We start from the raw sequence: 16,036 nt of genomic DNA, 5'->3' as shown, positions 1-16,036 counted from the left end.
TCGTGGTGGAATTGCACATTTGAAATTATTTAAGAGTATCTGCGGACGAAAATCCGTTAAAAAAAAGCTTATGCTTACAAACACAATTATTTGGATAATTGATGTTGTTTTTAACACAATAACTTAAAATGTAATTAGCAAACTTTTTGTTTTTAAAAACTAAGCTTGTCTTTTAGGATTCTCTTTTAAAACACTTCAAAAACCCATTGACAAAGTTAATAATGGTAAAAAATTCCCTTATCACAGGAGAAAGATTTTAAATTTATTTTTCCATTATAACCTTGAACTTGAGTTGATTTCGTTGCAAGTTAAGTGGTGTCCATGGATAACCCCACGCAAAGTCATTGACAGACACCCTGATACCCTTTATCGCCTTGCCTGTTATCAAGTTTCGCCGGAGTATACTGTATTGTATCTCACAGATACGATTTCTTTTGTTTCTCCGCAATAAACTGTACTTCGTTCTGTGAATTTGTTGCCACCCCCTAGCCGACACCCGAAAAGTACCCATCAGGTTCTCCGATAGCGGCGGCAATCGACGACCTTGACCGTGAAATTTAAATTTAGAAGCAACGGCGGCGACTAAGACGTAAAAAATAAAATACCATAGAGCTTTTCGTCGTAAGGATATGTTTGTGTGTGCTATCTTCGCATGGGTATTAGTCATTGTGTGTATTAGTAATTGCAAAAAAAGAAAAAGCTACGCTCTATCACAGGTAATTCTGCTCATCCCCCCAGACTTTTGGCTGTCAATGGAAGAAAGTCATCTTTTTGAAGAAATTCATCCATTTCACGGGTCTGTCGCATGTGACTTATGTAAATATCTGTGTGCAATGCAAACACCGACACCTATTTTTAAAAATCGCCGTAGACGCCGGGCAATTTGATTTAATTGAAACTTGAACTTGCGTGCTGGCGCCGTCGGGACTTGATGCAATGATGCAAGACAGTCTAATTATGTGAAATTAAGCGCAATGCCAATTGGTGCGGGGTGATTTTAGCTAATTCCACGCTAAAAATAAAGTCTTTTTTGTTCGAGCTTGCTTGTACATTTGGTTTGAATTTACCGCCAACTAAAAGTGTTGGATAATGCTTTTATGCTGGTATATTTTGTTTTTGAGATTCAAAACCAAAAATCGATGAGTAGTTGGGATTTGTTTTTGAATTATACAAAGCTTAATTGAATATATAGTTTTTATAATTGTTTAATACTCTAATTACTTTCCAATTTTATTTATAAATACATGATTTAAAGTGAACAATTTTTAAACTTCCCGCACTGTCTATCGATAACCGTCAGCTGATAGGCCCGGCTTTTGTTTATTTCAGTACCACGTGCAGCAGTTTATTGTTTATCCCAAATATTTCCAAGTTTTTATGTGATAATGGTGGCTGAGCAGTTCAGTGAATATTATATATGCAATTTTAGCGATGCTGTTTCGGTGGAAGGTGAGCATAACAGGAAATAATCGTTAGAAAATGAAATATTCAATGAATTAAAACCACAGATCTGCCACCCGATGAGCAACTTCGGCAATTGTGGATTCGCCAAGAACTGTGGACTGTTCCAGAACTCCGAGAGATTCTTCAACGATGGCGAAATAGCAGCAAATCAGATTTAAAAGATAACCCTGCACCTCTCCTAAACGATTTCCTACGATTAGTTTTTGTTTTCGTTCAAAATAACTTCACTGGACCTTTCGATAAAATCGAAGAATGCAAAGCATTGCTGGAGGAGCTGGAGTTTAAGGATTTGGAAGCACAGGATAATCTAAAAGCCAGTGGCGAAGAATTAAATCCTAATGTTAAAACAGAGGAACTTTTGCTTGTGGCCAAAGACATCCTTAAAAATTTGTTGGAGGTCTATCCAGATTCGAAGGTAATCCACCAAAAATATCTTATATTTTATAAACTAATGACTATTCCCATGTCAGGTCCTGAACTGGTGGCACTTACGTTTAATCTGCCTGCATCAACACATCTTGGATGATCTGGCGGCGGAGCTCTACGAGAAATTCAAGGCAGTCGCCGTGGTTCTTCAGGAGAGTTTCAACCAATTCGAAAGCAAGGAACTGCAAGCCCTGCTTTTGCTTGAGCTGGCCAATGGTTACCTACTGTTCCATCGTTCCGAGGTGGCCTCTAAGATCTTGGATGACTTATGCTCGCACCTGCAGGTGGAGCTTAAAGTTGAGGGTCTTCTGGGAGTCCGCACCAAATTTCAGCAAAAGGCTCTCCCCCAACTGTGCTTGAAGGTGGAGCAACAAAATCCCCAGGCTTTACTGCCGGCCATTCAGACCAATGAGAAAACCAAGCTGCCGAAGCTACTGCTGCTGGAGGATGACACTCGACTGGAGAGGATTCGCTTTATAGAGGTCAAGGATAATGAAGTAATGACGTTACCCAGTGTTCTGCAAGCTCTGGTGCTGGCCAAAGTGTGAGTATGCTTTTAAAAATATAATAAAAGACAGGAAATAGCTTTTATTATTAATTTTAGAAAACAACTGAAGCGTTCTCAGCCAAAAGATCGGCTGGCAGACGAGCAACTGGAACCATATACCCAAACCCTTTTGTACCAGGAGCATGGTCCCTTCCAAGTTCGCCAGGCAGCTCTTCTTTTAAACTGTGTCCAGGAGTCGGGTCAGCGAAGGACTGTGGAGCGAAGCTGGAAACAGTGCGAGGATTGTGTCAAGTTTCTGGACAACTCGGAAGAGGTTCTGTCCCTCAAGTCACGACTGTCATACGGCTTTGCCGCTCACCTGCAAACCAAGTGGCAGGTGCAGTTGCAGCTGGTAGACCTCCTGCGTTCCCTTGGCATGACCAAGACTGCCCTAGACATCTGCCTGCGCATTCACGCCTGGCAGCAGGTCATCGAGTGCTACACAAGTCTGGAGCTGCGGCACAAAGCCGCCGAGATCATCCGCCAGGAGCTGGAGAAGAAGCCAACTGCTCTGCTTTACTGCCTCCTGGGCGATGCCGTCGATGATCCCAAGTGCTACGAAGATGCGTGGCTGTACTCTAAGAAGACGAGCGGAAAAGCTCAGGCCTATTGGGGCAACTATTTCTACAGAAGCGCCGATTACACTCAGGCCATGGAGCACTACGAGCTGTCACTGGAAATCAACACGCTCCAGGAGGCGATCCTGTTGCGCTGCGGTTATTGCGCCATCCAGCTGGAGCGCTGGGAGGCGGCTGTAAAGTGGTACCTGGCCTACACCCACCTGGAGCCCAACGGCTTCGAGTCCTGGAACAACTTGGCCAAGGCCCTGATCAACTTGGGGGACAAACAGCGAGCCCATCGCGTCCTGGGGGAGGCTCTCAAGTGCAACTACAGTAATTGGAAGGTGTGGGAGAACTATATGCTCGTGTCCGTTGACACCTCCCACTGGGAAGATGCTATGCGCGGATACCAACGTCTGTCGGAGCTAAAAACGCACTACCTCGACCTGGAGGTTCTCACCCGCATAGTGTATGGCATTTCCAAGGAGAACCAGGAAGGTTCGGGCACCCTGATCAAGCGCGTCGTTAAACTCCTGGCTCAACAGTGCATCCAGCACGGCAATGAGCCACTGGTCTGGGAACTAGCCGCCCTGGTGGCAGGCACACCTCTGAAAAAAGCCGAAAAACTGGTCAAATCTTACAGAGCCTACACCCCAAAGCACTTGGGCTGGGAAACTAAATCAGAGCATGCCCTGAAGGCTCTGGATCTTTGTATAGAGGTAGCCGACTTGTCAGTGGCGGCTATAAAGGAACACAATGAGGAGGAGAGCGAGGTGATGATCACCTCCCAACTAAACTCGGCCAGACTGGCAGGAACATCCTGTTTGAATGCCTTGAAGAGAGCCATTAATGTGGACGTTCCGGCGGAGCAGACGGCAAAGGTGGAGGAGCTGGAAAAGCGGATAACAGATCTGACGCAGGTGGTCCAAGAGCGGATGAGTGCACCTCGGTCTTAGATCTATTATCTAAATAAATTACTTTCTAATAAAGTATAACTTTAATAATTATTATTTTTCGTTCGTTTTTTATTGGACTATTACTAATTTTTTATTGTGAAAACTATTATTTAAAGGAAAACCTATGATAAAATATTTTTGCTGCTTCGGAACAATCATATTCACAATTTCAAATTGCATAAAAATATAAATTCATGCTTCTCAGCTCAAGGTGCATCTGTTCAGTGTTCAGGTTGGAGGAGATCCTCTTTCCTAATATGTGTTTAGTTTGGTGGTGATCAGCACTCGGACATTCTGATCGAAGGCACCGCAGACGGCCAGGCCAAGCTTATCCGGATGCCAGTCGAAGCAGTGGACTGGTTGGGTACTCAACGTGGCGGCACTGACCATGTGCATAGTGCCACCCACTCCAATCTTGTTGCCGTCGGAGTCATCGATGACCCTTTTATCGGGATATTCATAATTCCACAAGCGGATGGAGCCAGTTCCGCCGCCGGTGAGGAAGAGATCCCTATTCTGGGGCAGATGGCGCACCACCCACACAGTGGCCTTCGGGCCGCTGATCACGCCATTAGTGCCCACGCTTCGTCCTGCGTTACGCTCCTCCACGTAGCTGAAACCCTTGGTGGGGTGTTGGGTACGCATATCGTAGACCAGGAGACCACCTTCCAAAGTGGTAACCGCCAGCTTGTTCATGGGAATGTCTCGGCGATCGAACTCCAGGCCGCAGATTCCATTCTTCATAGTGGCCTCCCAACGCACCGATAGGCTTCTCAAGTCGAAGATCTTTAGGTCTCCATTGTCGTACCCGGCAGCCACGATCCGCTCCTCGGAATTATAGGTGTTTCCAAAGGCCACAGCCCAGCAATCGCGGCGGGAGCCGGTATTGTTGATCCCATCGCCCATTTGCGGTGGCGGCGACATGTCCACCACTGGTGCCTGACCCTGTCGGATGTCCCAGACCTTAACGGCGCCATCCCGACTACCGGTGACGATCTCCGGAGCACCGCAATCTATCTGAGTGCCTCCTATGGCGTCGATGGTGTTAATAATGCCATTGTGGGCTTTTACATTGTACACCGGAAGATCTGGCTGCTCCAGGTCTCTGGAAATGCAATATATTAGATCTTGGTTAGATTTTAAAAGCAATCATTCTTACAGCACTTGCAGCCGGCCCTCGAAGTCACCGATGGCCATGTGGCGGTTCCGCAGGGACGAAGCTCCAAATGTCCCGCACTTGAAGGCCACCTTTTTCTCCACGGACTTGATCTTCACCACCTTGTCTTCGTTCAGCTCGTAGATGTCCATAATTCCGTGGCTGTTGGCTTTGGACCCCAACACCACAAACTTGGCCGAGAGCGGCAACCACTTGGTGTCGTACACCGTGTAGTTCACCGGCTCGTGGATGTGCTCGATCAGTTGGGGCTTGTCCATTTTCCTGGTCTCTCCGTTCGTCGTTTTACAGGCTGTCAGACATGCGGCGCCAGGTGGAAATAAAACGAATTTTTACAAACAACTTTTGGATTGGTTGTCATAGCGCCCGGCATGTTTTGCTTATCGCTTATCGGTTATCGAAAGAAAATAATATCCTTTTCTATATGAACATAGTTTTTAATGTTTTTTTATGACTTAGATTTTTAGTTTTTTTTTAATTTAAAACCAGCTAGTTATTTCGTAGAAATAAAATAGTTTGAAAATTCAATTTAAAAATATTTTGGTATAAAAATACCAAAACAGTCTCATGACCGATAAGTTGTGGTTGTTGAACTTGGTATTTGCCACCGTTATACCTACAGTTTTGTAAGGGACTTTTTGAAGGGACTTTTATCTAATTACTATTTTGGGAGAAAATGATATTTCAAGCAATATCTAATCTTATTTTACAACGTTAAGCTGACCATAATAAATGGAATTGCTTTGTGAGCGAATCAAATATATTTATAGCTATTTTGGCATTCCTTGGACGTTATCGATAACTACCAGCTGATCGGTTTTGAAAGCTTTTTAGCCATAAAGCTTATACCCTTGTTAGTTGGTTTTTAGTCTTATTGGGTCAGCTGAACGTTTTCCACTTGGAAAACTTGGGAGGCGGTTCTCCGATTATTTCGTTTTGGCGCGAGCATCTTTTTTTGGCGTTCGACCCCCCCTACGGCAGCTCCACACGACAACAACAAACAACACGCTAGCAGAAGCAATAACAAGAAACACACTAAAGTTCAAACAAACTTATGTGTCGCAAGCGTCGCTGCTTTTTGGTATTAAACAACTGCAGCATCAAATTGGTTAAATAATCGAAAAATAAATATAATAACGGTATTATTGACAAAGCACGCAATTCGTAAATAGTTATTAATATATTTTAGCATCAATTTGCGGCCTTTTATCAATTTTATATACGTGAAACGAGTGACTGGCGGTCCAATCAATTCTCAAAGCATGCGCCAGAAAAGTGTTAATCAAATTTTTTACTGGCAACAAGTGATTCAACAATAATAATAAAATAAAAATACTAACAACGGTCGAACAACGGGCGCTATCAAAAGTTGAAGGTGACAACAATCAGCAACAACATCATCGAGTACTTGTCTCGCTGCCAACAAAAATTAATTTAGTTTTCTTAAGGTAAATGCCACCGAGATTCTTTCATTCTACAAGACCCTTCTTTTTTTTATTTTTTACATACTTATACATATATATTTTCATTGCCCGATATTTGTTCTGTTTGCTTTTTTCGACTTCCCATCAATTTGGGACAATCAAATTAATTGTATATTTTTTCAGCTTTTTCATTGCCTTTATTGTTTTTTTTTTTTTTTTTTTTGCTTTCACTGCCCAAAGTCCCCCGCCCACAATCCCCAATTCCTACTACATGGGCTGTCTGCGTGCATTTGCACTTGATTCACAGTCATCAGGGTATACTATATAGTGTATAATATATAGTATCTAGTATACATATATGTTCATGGGTGCTCTTGAATTTGTGGCCAAATGTTCATGGCGTTCTTCCGTTTTGGCAATTTTTTGCCAACCTGTCACGTAGAATACAAAGGGAATACCCTAAAAGTGGAAACAAAAAACTCATAAAACTCATAGAAAGTATGTATTTCGAAAAACTACTTTTTAAAAAATAATATTATCAAATACTGTATCATCCTTTCATGCTTTTAATCTTTCAGTGTTTGTTTTTAATGTTTGAGATCCCCATTTTTTGGTTTATCTATTAAAAACTCTGAAAAACAGTCAGTCATTCTCTATTTATCATTTTTATAAAGGCTAAAAAAAAGTCATAAAATACGAAATAATCAATCCGTCATTTGTGGTTGGTCGCCAACTGATTATTTTCAACATTATCAGTCATACGTGGGGTTTTAAAAATTTAGCAATAATCTGGCAATGAACACCAACCGTTAAACTCTCGAATTTCACACCTGTTTTGGGTCAATACTGAGTTACTTTCCTAAGCCGGTAATGCCAGAGACTTGTTACATTTTGCAACTATTATAAAAAGAAATCATTAAAGTGCAATTTCGATGAAGTAAGCTTCCGGATGTAACACATGCTTTGGATTATGGGATTTTCGATGAATTTCCTTTGAGTTTTTCATAGGAAATAAATAGATTTCTTTAATAATTTCCAGCCTTTGCATATGCATAGTTTTTGATTTTCGAATAAAATTGCTTTCTTGGATATTATCATCAATTGAATGATGTTCCCAATTGATTTGATTTTGTTGTTTTTTGCTGCCACTGCGTTGTCAGAAGTTCGTGCGTGCGAACAGAAATGGGAAATTGAAAATGTTGCAGCCCTCCCAGTTTCCCAGTTTCCCATTTTTCCATTCCCCCACCTCCACTTATCCCCATTGGCTGTGCCACAGAAAATAAATAAATGCCCCACAATCGAAATCTAAACAAAGAGATATAAAAAATCTGCCAACTGCCGCACCATAACTTCCACCGAAGCTAAACAAGGGAAACTCAAAGTCCAAACCCAATAATGCAGTTCATATCTAAAAGGAAGCTAAAAAATAGCTGGTGGAAAACAAAAAAAAACATAACAGGGAACTTTTTTGCTGTTTTTTTGCTTCGATCGATGATAAGACCACAGCCGTTGCTAATCCACTGATAAGACCGCGCCCTTTGACCCACAAACTCAACCCCCAAAGCAAATAGTTTCGAGCCAATATAAACTAAAAGGGGATGATTTAGGGACAGTATCCCAGTTTGTGGAGTGCCTCTGCATATTACTTAATATTATTACCTTCTAAATATTAAAAAAATAGGGGAGCGCGTTCATTGAAACTGAGTCACTACTGTTTTTAGCAGACTACTCAGCCTCTGAGCAAATATTACCAAGATTATTTAAATAAGAGTCTGCCACTTCCACACCCACTTCCCATAATAATCTAAACGACTGTTTAATTAAACTCCCAGTTTATAAATATTAAGAGAATCTCTGTTTGGGTTTGTGATCATTTCGGATAATATTCCAGTTTATAAAAAAAGCTGACGATCTCCATAAATTTTACTGCAAAGCTAGACAAATATTTTCCCAAGAAATCAACTCGTTTATGTACTTCAATGTCAGTCTTATCAGATGCAGTAGAATCCCGAGATCTGATTCCATTTTAGAGGAATGTTTTTCAGTTTCCTTCATTAACCGGAACAAAGAAGTCGCTGCCAGAGTCCGGGTCAAGTGCGTCCGCTGAAGCCACAGCCAATCAATCAACATGATTGAAGTATGTAGAACCACGAAACCACCAGCTCACCATCCACCACCACCCATTGCCGGCGTTATCTATGACGTTTGCCTCTAACACTTGCGCAATCAATAATTTGATATCGAAAACGCGGCATATGGTAGCAAAAAAATGGAGTAGAAAAGCCCAAAGCTCTGTTGAGTTATTTTACGACGGTTTGCAAGTGATAAGAATAAGGTCACCCTGCCACACCTGTACGAAGATGCCACATCTAGATATATATTACATTCCAGAGTTTCAGTTACAGAGAGTTATAGTTTAGAAACTCTTAACCTTCAGAGAATAGTCACTAAAATTTCCATCAACGGCTTAAAAGGCTTCTGTTTTAAGTCTTAAAAATATAATGATAAAAATATAATGATTAGTCACTGGTACAACCAAGTACAACCCCAGGCAAGTGTCAAATGACTTATAATTTTAAAAAAATTCAAAGGATTACACATAAACAGGTCTTAATATATTAAATTTAGAAGGTGAAACCCATTTTTCGCCACTTTGAAATGGCATTTTTGCCTCCGTGTCGGGTCTAAAACATTGTTTAATGAATGCTGATGGCAGTACTCGTGCTACTGATAAGCAGAGTGGAACTTTCGATAAGAAATTGTAGCTCATACACTTCTACAACTGTGTGTTTTATTATAAATCTATTAATTCCAACAGCTGTCTGACTATCAAACTTTTACTCTGCCCTTCCGTTCACCCTCCGTTTTCGGCCAATCATAATCTGGCTTTGGTCATGTGACGTTTCAGGGTCATTGCATAAGCCCTATTCGGTTTTGGCCCAATTGAGGTATCCCATTTATTTTGCACTCCGTTTCCATACAATAATAACCGGTTTGCTGGTAGAACTAATGACTTCCCAACCCAGGGGCATCACAATTAAACCGGATTTGAAGTATTTGTTCCATATATATTATAAGTTAATTTTTTTTGTGGACAAATACGATTTAATCATGGCTTTTCCAAAGCAATGACAGTCCTAAATTTGTACAATATTCAGCTTACTTTACTCTTGCTTAGAAAACTTAAACCTGATCCAGTTCTCATACTATAATTAAAATGCAAATGCGGTCGATTTAGTTGATCTCCAAGGGGGTCAAAATTTTGTTGATCTTTTGATTGATTTTTAGAATAAAAGCCTGTAGACTTTCCATGCTGATTTCCCTCAGTTTACTGAGTCACCTTGCAAGGCGTTGAACTTGACATTGAAGCACACTCTAAACATGTTTTTGGCCGATCGGGGAAATACGTATTATATATACTACACACGCATATACAATATTTGTAGCAGGAGGGTATGATGCAAGTGACGTCGCCAAACGCAGCTTTCAAAATATATTTTTAGAGTCATTTGTTGTTTTGGACTGAGTGTTGGCCGTATTCGGAATCCGGTTTACTGAAGTTGCTTACTTTGTTTTATGGAGTTCCATTTTATGGTCACTTAGCGGGAATTGTGTCAGTTGGTAACTGTTGCAATTTTCGACGTGTTTCACATTTTCTTAAAAGTCTAAACTTCAAGTGTGCTGTTTCAAAAAGCAAGTTACAGAGAATAAAAAGAGCTATCAGACAAAAATATTTTTTAAGCCTTTTATTTTCCCTTTATTGACACTCGGAATATTTACTCGTGAGCTTATAGTTTCTAGGCCCAGACAAAGGCCATAAAAGCTATCTACCATGAACCGATTATTAAATACGATTATCGTTTGAGACAAAAAGTACGTAGAATGTGTACATTCTGTTATCCTAGCCATAACCACAGACCACTTAGCAAGTCGCTTTCGCTAACCAGTAATTGATGATGAACATCTTCCAGGAAAGACGTCAATTGCAGACACTTGTCCACGGTGCGTATGCGTAATCGAAACAGATAACGATTAGCAGAGTTTTGGGGCTCTCCATGGAAGTCTATTTTGTTATTTGCAAAGGTTTTGCTGGGTGACCGCACTAAGCACAATTGTTGATCTAATAATTTAGCCAATTAGCATCGGCTATGAAATCATAATTCATTCTACTGGACACACGCATTCGGGGGAACAATGAATGCTATTTAAAGATCGGTCTTCGATGATCGATGATCCAGTCGTGTTTGTCATTTGATAAGCTCAGGAACTGAGAAACTCGAGAGCTCTGGGTCTCTGGGTTGATTTTAGAACCAAAGTGATGCTAATTAGTGGTTTGGCGTTCGTTATCTAACCGGTGTTGCGAAATACTTGGCTCTATAATTGAGATTATAGCAGCAGCCTATTGTTCCAAGTGGGATTGTCGAAAAATTTCCACGGCCTGCTATCTCCTGATTAATCAGATTTTGGTTACTTCAGAAGAGTCTATTGTGATAAGGCAAGTGAATGCGTCAAATACTTCAAGATCCATCTCAGATTAAATAAAAAATCAATTTCTTATAGAAAAAAAGGGAAATTTCCTGTGCGGTTCTGCACATCAAAAGAGAAAAAGCATCACAAAAAAGCGATTTGATTTTTGTGTTTATAATTTCTAGCCATTTTAGTGCAGCATTATCATAAATTAATATTGTTTTCTTTAAGATTAGGATAGCGTATAAAATGGATAACAATCTAAACAATTACTCTGCACTTTCAGAAGCCCAAACACCATTTCAAATCCTTGCCAAAAGGCACTTGGAAGCGTTTAAAAGACTTACAAAGGCGTCGTCGTTTCCCGGTAGAGGACATCGTCCAGGACTCACTTGTTGACCACGAAGCTGGCACTTTGCTATTGCCAATTGTACATAGATCCGAAAATAGATCCCATACTGGAGCCATACCCAAGAAGCCCAAAGACGCCGATCAGGATCAAAGTTGCCGGATTACAGAGCTTAGATTTAGGCAGTTCCATCGCGATATCCGCACCCATCCCTTCACAGACACCAATGTGGAACGAGGCAGGAAGCAACAGGACACAGAAGTAGAGGAAGATATAGACAATATGCCTAGTGATAAAGATAATCAAGAGTGAGTAAGAGTTACTATTACTGTATACTATATAAATTATTCCAAGAAAGCCAACTATTTATCCTATTACTTGTTTCCTAGAACCAAACCCCTAAACAATAACAACTCTAATGGAAGTGGAGGCAGTGCATCGAGTAAGCCCAAAATCCAGCCAAAGTACAGCATCCACCGGGATGTCCTCACCCACGAGGTGGTGATTAAACAGACCGGTTATGCGGCGAGGGACAAGAGCATCCCCTCCTCCCTGCGCAGCTGCTGGCAGAGCTGGAGCTTCTTTTCGCTCTTCACGGGAATAATCCCCATCCTGCAATGGCTTCCACAGTATTCGCCCCGCAGAGATCTGGCCGGAGATATTATAGCCGGATTTACGGTGGCCATCATGAATATACCCCACGGCATGGCCTACGGTCTGTTGGCGGGAGTTTCGGCCGGAAATGGCCTCTACATGGCTGTGTTTCCGGTCTTGGTATACATGTTCCTCGGCACCTCCAAGCACATCTCCATCGGCACCTTCGCGGTGGCGAGTATGATGACCCTGAAAGTGGTGGAGACGTACGCCACTGTGGATGAGAGGTTTGGGCCTCCTTCGGTGGTCAATGGAACATCCCTGCTATTGGCCAATGCCACAGCTGGACCACCAGTGGATCAAATCACGCACCTGGAGGTGGTTACTTCTCTGGCCCTGACTGTGGGAATAGTTAATGTGAGTATATTTCAAAGAGTCATATATTATTATGTTAACCCTGAACTCTTTGTAGCTCCTCATGGCATTCCTGCGCCTGGGAACTTTGGCCTCCCTGCTAAGTGATCCTTTGGTGAATGGCTTCACGACGGCTGCCGCCTGTCACGTGGTCACCGCCCAACTGAAGGATGTCCTGGGCATCCCCGTGAATCGATATATCGGAGCCTTTAAAATCATTTACACTGTGATTGATGTCATCAAGGGAGTGCCCAACACCAACCTGGTCAACTTCGGCTTTTGTGTGGCGGTTATTGTCTTCATGACAATTTGCAATGAGTGCCTGAAACCATGCCTGAGCAAAAAGTGCCGCTTCCCTCTGCCCGCCGAGCTGATTATGGTCATTGGTGGCACCTTGATATCCAAGTGGTTCAACCTGAATCAGGAGTACCAGGTGAATCTGGTGGGGAATATTCCCAGTGGTCTGCCGGAGCCAGTGCTGCCGCGCCTGGACTTGGTGCCCAAGGTGGCAGTGGATTCGATTGCCATCGCCATTGTCACCTATTCCATAATCATGTCCATGGGTCTGACATTCGCCAAGAAGCACGGCTACGAGGTGAGGGCCAATCAGGAGCTCTTCGCCATGGGCATTGGCAACATGGTGGGTGGTTGCTTCTCCTGCATTCCCATGGCCTGCTCTCTGTCGAGATCTGTGATTCAGGATCAGACGGGTGGTGTCTCCCAGATAGCTTCGTTGGTTTCTGCCTCACTGGTGGTGATCACTCTCATGTGGATTGGACCCTTCTTCAGCAGTTTGCCAAGGGTGAGCATAGTTTTGTTCATGGTTTGGAGAGAGTTATAATAATCCTTTATATTTGCCGACTTTAGTGCGTTCTGGCTGGAGTCATCATCGTGGCCCTGAAACCCATGTTCATGCAGGCCAGGGAACTGAAAAAGTTCTCCAAACAGGGCAAGCTGGAGATGTTTACCTGGATATCCACTTTCATGTGTGTGGTTCTCATCGACATTGACATTGGGTGGGTTACAAAAAGAAGTAATCGAGTGAATTGAAACTAATCCTATGTCCTTTTTACAGCCTCCTCATTGGCATCTGCATTTCCCTCCTGGCCCTGTACATCAAGGGCCTGAAGCCGTACTCCTGTTTGCTGGGCTATATGCCAGAGTCTCCTGGAATCTACTTGGACCTCAACCAGCACCGGAATGCCATGCAGGTGCCTGAGACGAGGATTTTCCGGTACAGCGGATCCCTGAACTTTGCCACAAGTCTGTTCTTCCGAAGGGCCCTCTACGAGGCCGTGGGTCTGGACAAGATGCCTCCAAAGAAAGCCAGTAGCAGCGCCAGCAATAGCAACAGTCCCAGTAGGGCCAGTAAATCGAGCTACTCCCCAGTCTCCCAAAACGGCGGAAAGGTCATCGACGTGACGGATTCTTCCTTCAAGATGCTCATCCTGGACTTTTCCACGCTGGGACACATCGATGTGGCCGGTTGCCGCACTCTGACCGATGTGAGCAAAGAGTTGAAGGCTCGAGGAGCCCGTTTGCTCCTGGCCAGTCCTGTGGATCGGGTGTACGACACCCTGGTACATAGTATGGCCCTCAGTGAAGGACCCTTTGAGATCTTTCCCACGCTGCACGATTGCGTGGAGTACGCCAATGCCTGTCGAACGGCGTGAGAGGAGGAGGTCCTTGCTGGCAAGGCGAACGCAGTTTTGTGATATGTCCAAGTGATAGCTTGTGAATCGTAGCACCAAAACCCCTTCCTAGATGCTAAGTCCTATTTTTAAACTGAATAGAAACAAAAGTTGCCGTCTACAATCAAGCAGATTAGACTAAGTTCGTTTAAGTGCCTCCGAAACGATGATTTTTGTACTTAAAAAGAAACTATATATAATACTATATATACAGCCCACCATAGTGAAGGCAAGCGAAGAACTTGAAGCGATCGATGAAGTGATCATTGGTCGAGTGCAATTTACCAAAATGAACAATGTAAACCACACACAATTAGTTTATAGTCAAGATGTATGAAATTGTACATAAATATTAAAATGAAATTGTTAAAAAAAAGTTGATTTTTTTATTGATAATTAATATTTAGTAGAAGGGGCTTTGACCTAAACCCTTTTTCTTACGCTGATCAGATTTTTTTGCCTACTTTTAGGCTTCAACTTACGATCCACATATGGAGAGACTTCTCTTTCTAGCGGAAATACCTGACCAGGTCGGTATAGAGGCAGCAGTCAGGCTCAGTCTGACACATCGCCACGTACAATCAATGGAGCTGACACCGACACCGAGCAATTAGCAGCCACATGACTAAAAACAAACTTATTTTTCGGCTATTTGCTTCTTCAATATTATTTTTGAAGCGTAGGAGGAATGCCCCAACAGTCGGCAAATAAATAAAACAATTGTTCAACTTGGCCAAATTAGCTAGATTAGCCATTAAACGACTTCTAAAACCCGGAGGTCACGGAATGCACTTGGTATTTGTTTGTTCGGCAGTCTTATGGGAAAACTATACGAGTTTAGTTGGTCAAGATCTGAGAGTCGATTGCGTTTTGTGGTTGTCCACCAAATACTATTGAAGGTTACTTGGTTGATAATAGTAAAATGTGTTTAAAAAATAAACCAAAGTTAGTAAAGAAAAATAATACTCTGTAATAACCTTGCAACTTTCGTCATTTTCCCATGAGGAGAGAACTCAACTTGAAGCATTCTCATAAACTCATTAATTTATTAATGGAATATGCAAATGATTAATTGATTAAGACTGTATCGATCTGGAGATAAAAAAATTGATGAAGATTAGAGTCAAAGTTGCTTGCATATATGTTTATTTTAATTTAATTATATATAAATTAATAGGCTTCGCTAATCAAAGGTATTAGGGGGAGTTTAGTACTTTTTAATGTTTTTTATAGTTATATTTATTGCACAATTTTTAGTTTTTTAATTTGTTCCTAATGTTGTCATTTTTAGCTTTTTATTTCGACTCATTCTAATCACTTTAAGTGCTACAATTTAACGCTTCTGAAGCCTGTCACCTTCGACGAGCTCAACGAGGCTTTTAAAATAATCAGAATAATCACATCTCAGATCGTAGAAAATGATCATAAAAATAATATTTTCGTAAGCGAAATTAACTTGTTAAAAATAAAATTAAGAGTTTCCAAAATTAAGCCATCAAAATTAAAATAGCCTTGATGTAGAGCTTTTCCATGTATAACTGATACTATAAATATTTATTCAAAATTTTTGTTTTTTAACTCTGAGATAACCAGTTCCAAGCACTTTCGATTTTTGTGCAATATTTTATTGTGTACCGCCTGCATCGAGTATGTAGAAATTGATTTTATTGCAACTATAAAACGCAAAAGGTTCCCACAGCGAGGGTACGAGATGCAAAATCAACAGGCAGAGTAATTGTTTTTACATTTTTTATTATTTATTTCCATTTTTTGCCATGCACTAGTCACTGCCACTGGGAACGAGAGGTTGGTGTATTTTAAAGGGGGGGCCTAGTTGCTGTTAACACAACCATAAAAGTGCTAAACAACCCAACAATTTGTGGAGCTAACATCAAAACCAACAGCTACAAATTCAACAATTTTTAACCAAACCGCAAATATACTCCGAAATGCCGATGGGGGTGGATCTA

The 16,036-nt window shown here is 41.7% G+C and overlaps 3 protein-coding genes across 3 annotated transcripts; 2 read left to right on the top strand and 1 right to left on the bottom strand.

Moving 5' to 3' along the window:
* The first annotated feature begins 1,283 nt into the window (after nucleotides 1–1,283).
* LOC6507849 (tetratricopeptide repeat protein 27) lies at nucleotides 1,284–4,007 on the top strand. Its single transcript, XM_001956430.4, has 4 exons — nucleotides 1,284–1,449; nucleotides 1,509–1,879; nucleotides 1,935–2,434; nucleotides 2,495–4,007. The coding sequence occupies exons 1-4, from the start codon at nucleotides 1,386–1,388 to the stop codon at nucleotides 3,951–3,953; spliced, it is 2,394 nt and encodes a 797-aa protein (XP_001956466.1). The 5' UTR covers nucleotides 1,284–1,385; the 3' UTR covers nucleotides 3,954–4,007.
* LOC6507211 (dynein axonemal assembly factor 10) lies at nucleotides 4,005–5,520 on the bottom strand. The gene is made up of 2 exons (XM_001956431.4): nucleotides 5,113–5,520; nucleotides 4,005–5,058 (listed from the first exon to the last, which is right to left on the bottom strand). The coding sequence occupies exons 1-2, from the start codon at nucleotides 5,385–5,387 to the stop codon at nucleotides 4,206–4,208; spliced, it is 1,128 nt and encodes a 375-aa protein (XP_001956467.1). The 5' UTR covers nucleotides 5,388–5,520; the 3' UTR covers nucleotides 4,005–4,205.
* A 3,098-nt stretch (nucleotides 5,521–8,618) lies between these two features.
* On the top strand, nucleotides 8,619–14,442 carry LOC6507850 (solute carrier family 26 member 6). The gene is made up of 6 exons (XM_032454008.2): nucleotides 8,619–8,688; nucleotides 11,305–11,675; nucleotides 11,757–12,378; nucleotides 12,434–13,177; nucleotides 13,243–13,391; nucleotides 13,451–14,442. Exons 1-6 carry the CDS (start codon nucleotides 8,680–8,682, stop codon nucleotides 14,046–14,048), a joined length of 2,493 nt encoding a protein of 830 aa, XP_032309899.2. The 5' UTR covers nucleotides 8,619–8,679; the 3' UTR covers nucleotides 14,049–14,442.
* Nucleotides 14,443–16,036: the final 1,594 nt, after the last annotated feature.

Source organism: Drosophila ananassae, chromosome 2R, assembly GCF_017639315.1.
Source record: "Drosophila ananassae strain 14024-0371.13 chromosome 2R, ASM1763931v2, whole genome shotgun sequence".
Classification (NCBI taxonomy): domain Eukaryota; kingdom Metazoa; phylum Arthropoda; class Insecta; order Diptera; family Drosophilidae; genus Drosophila; species Drosophila ananassae.
Note: the sequence above shows the minus strand (reverse complement) of the source record. Positions and strands in the feature narration are given on the sequence as shown.

Bases quoted from the DNA above. Each gene is read 5' to 3' on its own strand.
- LOC6507849 (XM_001956430.4), top strand. From the start codon at position 1,386: ATGGTGGCTGAGCAGTTCAGTGAATATTATATATGCAATTTTAGCGAT. The intron at 1,450-1,508 runs GTGAGCATAACA...TTAAAACCACAG, and splicing joins CGATGCTGTTTCGGTGGAAG to ATCTGCCACCCGATGAGCAA. The intron at 1,880-1,934 runs GTAATCCACCAA...TTCCCATGTCAG, and splicing joins AGGTCTATCCAGATTCGAAG to GTCCTGAACTGGTGGCACTT.
- LOC6507211 (XM_001956431.4), bottom strand. From the start codon at position 5,387: ATGGACAAGCCCCAACTGATCGAGCACATCCACGAGCCGGTGAACTAC. The intron at 5,059-5,112 runs GTAAGAATGATT...TTGCATTTCCAG, and splicing joins GAGGGCCGGCTGCAAGTGCT to AGACCTGGAGCAGCCAGATC.
- LOC6507850 (XM_032454008.2), top strand. The intron at 12,379-12,433 runs GTGAGTATATTT...AACTCTTTGTAG, and splicing joins TGACTGTGGGAATAGTTAAT to CTCCTCATGGCATTCCTGCG. The intron at 13,392-13,450 runs GTGGGTTACAAA...TCCTTTTTACAG, and splicing joins CTCATCGACATTGACATTGG to CCTCCTCATTGGCATCTGCA.